The 6,868-nt window shown below is 38.3% G+C and overlaps 1 protein-coding gene across 2 annotated transcripts in view; it reads left to right on the top strand.

The window, feature by feature from the left end:
• ppp1r13ba (protein phosphatase 1, regulatory subunit 13Ba) overlaps positions 1-6,868 on the top strand; it is a 65,622-nt gene that overhangs the window by 897 nt on the left and 57,857 nt on the right. The window contains exon 1 of one of the 2 annotated variants that reach the window (XM_064323637.1): positions 2,670-3,368. The exons of the other annotated variant lie outside the window; for it this stretch is intronic. Coding sequence (XP_064179707.1) covers positions 3,360-3,368 — 9 coding nt within the window. The 5' untranslated portion in view covers positions 2,670-3,359. Of the gene's footprint in view, positions 1-2,669; positions 3,369-6,868 lie in introns of those variants that run through there. 2 annotated transcript variants of the gene reach the window in all.

Below are 6,868 nucleotides of genomic sequence, written 5' to 3'. Positions count from 1 at the left end.
CCTGCTATATAATCTACCCAGAGGGCTCTGAGTCTACCCAAAAGTCTTGCGCGTGGCGTTCGTGGAAAGTCGTTAATAAGCGTCAAGAGATCTATATTATTAAATAGCCGTAAGAACGTACTATTTTCTGGAAGTATTTAAATACTTTAACTTAGTCTAAGTATAGTAGGCTATAGTTCAGATTAATTCTAATCTGATCATATTCAAAATTATTCTTGTTCAAGAAGTTGTTTTTTGCAACTTGGTTTTCGTTTCACAAAGCGGTTTTGTCTATCGACGAATTCCATGTATGCCATCCAGAAAAAGGCAAAGGTATAAACTCTCAAACTAATGAACAGCTATCATGAACGAATTAATTAGTGTTTAGGCTATTTGATGATGGTGAAATGTATTGCCCATTGTCCACGAGATGTCGCTGCATGACCTGACAACCACAACCAGTGGCGTCAACTGGTTTTAAAAACCCATTAGAATATTGTATTTAATAACTTGTATTCAATAATGGTTATTGGGAATAAATTGCATTTGGCAAGTACTTCTTCATTTAGCCTGCCCCCTTTCTCTTTCCCCCTCTCCCCATAATTTAAAAATGTATGAGGAGAGTCAAAAATGTGTAGATTTTTCTACAATGAAGACCAGATAATATACGCAGCGTCTGGTCTGCATAAAAACGATTTTTCAGTACACGCACTAGGTGGCGATAATGTACCTTTGACTGGAAACGTTGCTACTTAATTCAGCGAAGATTGAACTCTTACCGTATGCAGGACGAAAAGTGTGAAATTGAATTGTGTAAGAAAACATCAGTGGGCTGTTACACACTTACTGCAACTAATTGCTTTGTCACAGTTGCTAGTATTGTAGATTTTATAAATACTGTTATTTTACTGTTGTCCCTTTGTTTTATGTCCCCATCCATAGATGTTGTGACCAGTTGCTACATACTTTAGGCATTTGGATTTACAATCGAAAGATGAATATGAAACAAAAGTACACTGTCAGATTTTACTCCATGGTATTTTTATGCGCATACGTTTTACCATTTTACAGAAATTTCCTTCCTTAGCATTGTATTTGCTGAAGAGGACACTGAAGACAGAAACCCCCCGGAACAAAAATCAACTGAAAGTGGCCGCAGTGAAGGCCTGGAAAGGCATTTCCAGACACCAGTTGGTCATGTTAACGGGTTGTAGACATGATGTTATTGCATTTAAGGGCTATGCAACCAAACATTAGACTTTATTCATTTGATTGACTTTTTCTTGTTTATAGTATAAAATAATTCCAGTGCTCTGCATGCAAGGCTAATCCTTGTGTTCCAGGCGTGGTAGGCTATTATAGCACACATTTTCATTTTTGATATATATCTAAACCTGCGCCTCCAGATGATTCTTTACGTGTGTACATTACGTGCTTTGTATATATACATATATGTAGATTTTAAGTGTGTTTAATTATGTTTGATTGGAATTATTTCATATTGGCGCATGCAACCTGAGAGACCGCTGCATTCATGGAAAGTACCGACACAATATTAAGAACTGATATTTATTTAGATGTCTATAATTGTTCATTCAAGTCAATGTGTTTATATTTACAGCCTCAAGAAAAAGTCGTTTAAGTTGTTTTGGATGTAACTTATAAATATCTTTATTGATTATAATGCTCTTATATCACACATTGTAAAACAGGCTGGTCGTCAGAAACTTATCTTAAGATATATTTGCTTCATCAAGCACAAAACTGTCTGGGGCAATCCAGTACTGCCGTTATGAGCACTGACTCACGAGCCAGCAATTCACCTTCAGTAAATGTGCTTTTGTTAAAAGCAATGTCTTATCTGTTGCTTTCTTCCCATATGTCTCGCTTCGTTGTATAATATGTACGAGTTACTTTTTTATGGATGCATTATGTATTTACGTATTGTCCGTAACGTTACTCTATCGACACTGTTGGAATGATCCATTAACCAGTGACATTTTATTTATCTTTGTACCAACACCAGATATGATGTCTCAATTCCGCGCATAATCGTTAGTTGCTAGCTACCACACTGTCATGCGCGTTTGCGACGAGGGTACGCTATCCCTACTCTGTTGCAATTCCTAACTAACGCTGGCTATTTATTATACCAGCTAAGTTTTAATTAACGAGCCAGGTTTCTTGTCGTCAGATGGAGATCGTTATATTTCTTACTTTAAGAACCTCTGACGTCGCCTGTGGTAATTTATCTAACGTTAGTTAGCTAGCGCCGACTGTCTTAAACTGGGTGCTTTGTTGAATCAGATTTTTTTGGAGCGACCTTAATTATTTCAGTACTATTTGTCCAACAAAAACCTTTGCTCACGAGCTATCTGGGTAACAACACAGACTTACTTGGATTTGCACTAATAATTGATGAACTTTTCATTAGGTCTAATTAATGAGAAGTTTCTTGAAAATGTAAGTTTTAAGATTGGGTTTTTTAGAAAATATTCTTACATTTGCAACATAAAAACCTTACTGAGAGCACAGTATTGTCATCAGAACTTTTTTTGCACCTTACTTAATCGCGCGCATCGAACAAATCTAATGTGGTTATCAAGCCCCAGCTTGGCAAGTTTACTTGTGCTGTCATTTCGTATAGCAGATCAGATTTAACCTTGATATACTGGGGGACGTAGCTAGCTAGACTATACCTCCACACCGAAAGATACGAATTGTATTAGCTCCCTTGTCGAAAGAGTTACTTGCCAATGCTGGGTACCTATCATGGCTACATAGTCCGTTAAAACAAAGTGTTTTGTTAGTTAGCTGTGTAAACCTAAATCGATTCTCTGAGAAAGCAAGTGATAGGATAAGTCAGTTACTTCAGTCATCTAACGTTAACCGGCGGCTACCAAGTTAACGTTGTCATCTCACACTGTCCTGTCAGCTATCCGAGACTTGGCGAGTGAGCTACGCCTTTCACTGCTTTCGCATGTGTGTGTTTCTGACAGCGCTTATCGTAGCTGGATTCGCTGGCCAGCTTCCAAGCTAGTTGGGTGTTTATTCACTCATCGCACTATTTCTTGCGTCTTGGTAGACAGCTGAAATGCTTTCGTTAAGGAGGTTGGGCTGTGCTTGTTCGGTACGCCATCCGTGACCCACTTTGGCCTAGTCCCGTTGACTCCAGCTAGAACCAAACAGCGGTGTTTGACTGTCTGTCTTGTCCCATTTGGGACAGAAACAGGCCCCGACATCACTGGAAGCAGGACACATCTTTCTACCAACTGACTGACCAAAACAAAGAAACGCAAGAGCGGAGAACGTCCCGTCGCTCAGCTTTGACAGTTGATTTCCCAGCTCTGATGTCCCATCCTCTTTAACTGACCGCAGTCATGATGCCGGTAGGTGTCTTTATTTCTGTTGTTTAATTTCACCTTCGCTAGGCGTTTATTAACCAGTAGTTAGCTAGCCAGCTGACGTTATAACGTTACACATGGCAGCTTAATTGATCCCACAGCCTGTGGGCAGTTAATTAGCAAGCTAATGTTTTGATTATTTTGGTGCTTAGTGGTGTGGGAAATTAAACTAGATTTGCTAGCTAGTTGTTTAGTCTAACTAACTTGGTTACTCTACTTAGCGTGTATATTTAGCTAACGTTTGCTAGTTGGCGTAAACTAGGGGACACTGCATTGCTAGTAGCTAGCGTCTTGATCTGCCTGCAGTGCTAGCGCAAGATAATAACCTCAGTGGTTAGCTTTCTTGCTACGGCTCAAAATATCTTGTTAGCTAGCTAGACCTAACAATAGATAAAATACAAGCTTGATTGCTAGGTAACAAATAGTTAGTTGTAACTTGCATATAGTTAGCTAGCCAACGTACCCACGTTATCCAGATGGCTGCCCTGTTTTGACAGCTCTAAGTTATATGGTATTGCTGATTTAAATCCTTGAGTAGCTAATATACTGTATATTTGGGATATGGACTGTTGCTACTATAACTGGACTAGACCTAACTACAAGAAGATGTAGTAATAACGTGCTTCTGTCTGTGCAGATTTTCCATCTATAGGGGTCCATAACCCATTGTCAGAATAAAATAGACAACTTTATCTAGATGATTTTATAAGCGAGTTGTGATATTGTGATAGGTGTGATATTGGCTAGCTAACGTACTAACATTTCAGGCACATTTTTATAAAATGGTCAACTAATAATTTGTCTATTATTAGCAACAACAGAAACTCAGTATTTGTGAAATAAAGGGAATCCTTTGCTGCATGTTTATTTACTACCTTGTTTTTGTTGGTAACGTTAGCTAGTTGAATGTTTTCGTTGCGTTAGCTATTTAGCTAATGTACTGTAACCTCGCATTGTCCAGATTCATTTAAAACAATAAACATACATTCTCACAATAGGTAGGAAACCCAGGCACTCGCAGTTTGTAGTTTGAGTAGTTATATTTGTGACGTGAATTTATATGTTCTTAACATGCGCTTTGTTGTGAACGCATAGTTTTGTGATTGTGAACTGTTGTTTAGTTCGACTCCGGAGGCATCCACCCCTTCAACCGGGTTTATCTCAAAGAAGCAACACGACTCGAAACTGCCTGAAGCAAGGGGCGAGCAACTTTCTAAATCAGCATGGTTTTCCTGCGGCTTAGCAGATTAGTGTTACTACTGAGTGTTTTTCGAAAAATACTATTTTGGCACGTTAGCTAGTTTAATCAGAAAAGCCATCAACGAGCCCGACGCGGTCCGTTCACGTGAAAATTTCAACCCGTAGAATGAACCCGTCAAAATGAGAAAGTGGAGAAAGAACGAATATGGAAAGCGTTGATGGAGTAATAGTCCGTCGCTATTCGTCCAAAATTATGACCAGTATTGACCAATGGGACTGCGATCTCCAAGTCACCAGTTATATTTGAAAATATTTTTATTTTGCGAGAAAGAATAGCCAGGCACCTATGATATGGGGTTTAAATACTTAACATGCCTGCATTGCATGCAGTTATGCCAATTATCCGCAGTCTTACACAACACTGCTCATTGGCCAAAGGTGTCAATTAACTGTTCAAACTCGTGTATAAATGTAAAAGCCACGATCAATGTAGGACAGCAGCTGTCTCCATTAATATTGTAATTCAGTTGTTAGAGGATGCTGTTACTCGTGGCATGATTACCGAGTATAAGGCAATGTGAAGTACAAGATATATGTCCCAGTAAGTAGGTTTGGACATGTCATATATTTATTGTAAAGTACAAAAACAGACATTTAAGATTACTAAAAGGGCACTTATTGATGAGAGAGAAAGATGAATGGTTTTTACCTGAGATTTTGTCAATACAACCAAGGTCTCTGCCTCAGTGATTAAACTAGGTCTGTGTGGCAAATTGCTTGGAGTTCCGCATAGTGTGCAAATTATATGTCCTGGAGAAGTCTAATATTGGATCTTTGGAACATAACTCAGTGGACTGGCTTCTCTTGGTTTTGTGTGGTTTTTTTGTTTTGTTTTTTTGTTAGCCTGATTGTAATTTTGCTTTGTGGGCAATCTCTGCCCGCATTACAACCACAAAGGCAATGTTCATGCACCAACAAGCTATCTATGGAGTGACTAGAAATAGTAATACAGGATGTAATGACATCAGGACCTATTAAAATGAACATCAAACTGTTGACTGAATCATTCATTTATATATTTCTCTATTTTATGTTGTATTTTTAAAATTGTTTTCCTGCTACAGCACTTTTTTTCCGGAAGATATTTATTATTTATTCTAGAACATTAAACATGTTTTATTTAAAATTAAAAGTAAAGCACAGTGAAAAATGTTGTATTTATGGTTAAATGTTTGCATTTTTTTTGTGGCCATTCCATAAAATAACAGGATTCATTCAGTTTTTTTCCCTTCATTAAAGGGTTTTTCAGTGGCAACATTGCTAGCAGGCTTTTCACTTTTTTTCATGGTGTGGATTATTTTATTTTTTACAGTGCAGTCCATTACAGAATTACTATACAGGTGGCTTAATTTAATGGCACGTTACTAACTTGATTAGCTAGCTGAGTGGAGCTGAACCAGGGAGAGAAAAGGTGCACTTCAGTCTTGGAATTTGTCCATACCATATCACATGCGATGGCCATGCCAAGTTCTTTAATGGGTAACGTCCAGATAATAGGGGTTATTCTAGATTAGAGGTGAAGGTAATGCCAAATATGTTTTTCCCAATTTCTCGACAGACAAAATAATTAGTTATAGTCAGGTTTAATATGGCCTATTGGCAAATTATTTAAATGTATCTTGTAGATGAACAGGGATAGCGAAAAAGGAAATTTTCTCCAGTGAACCAGAACATTTGTGTTTACTCCTGTGCAAAGCAACATTATGCCAGTTAATGCAATTCTTTTTTCTTCTTCTCTTTTTACATTCTGTGACTGGAACTATATATATAAAAAGTGGGACATTACTATGCTGTACCTTAGAAGTCTCATAGCCTCCTAAGACCAGCAATTCATTTTTGTCCTCTCCAGGGGACATGAGTCTCTACTTGTTATCTCAAGAACCGTATATTCTCCTATGCTGAAACCAACACTTCAAGGAACAGTGAATAAAAATAAAATGAATAATACTAAGGAAAATATTTTCTCTGCAACATGATCTTTTCACACAAGACACTTTTATTATATCAAAACAATTGAAATGCTTAAACTCATTTTCCGCCAGGCCTCAGGAGGGTCGTACTCATCGTGCGATAGCGATATACTGTAGCGGCATGAGGCTCCAGCTGCGCAGCTGAAGGGGGGTGGGAGTCAGCGGGATGGTGGCCTGCAGCAGTGTTTCTCTGTTGATGGACCGTATTAAGGCTGAGTTACATTACAGTCAGAGGGGGTGAGAGTGATGGGGCTG

The sequence above is a fragment of the Anguilla rostrata genome, chromosome 1 (genome assembly GCF_018555375.3).
Source record: "Anguilla rostrata isolate EN2019 chromosome 1, ASM1855537v3, whole genome shotgun sequence".
NCBI classification, from domain to species: Eukaryota; Metazoa; Chordata; class Actinopteri; order Anguilliformes; family Anguillidae; genus Anguilla; species Anguilla rostrata.
The sequence above is the reverse complement of the archived record's forward strand: the minus strand, read 5'-3'. Positions and strand labels throughout refer to the sequence as shown.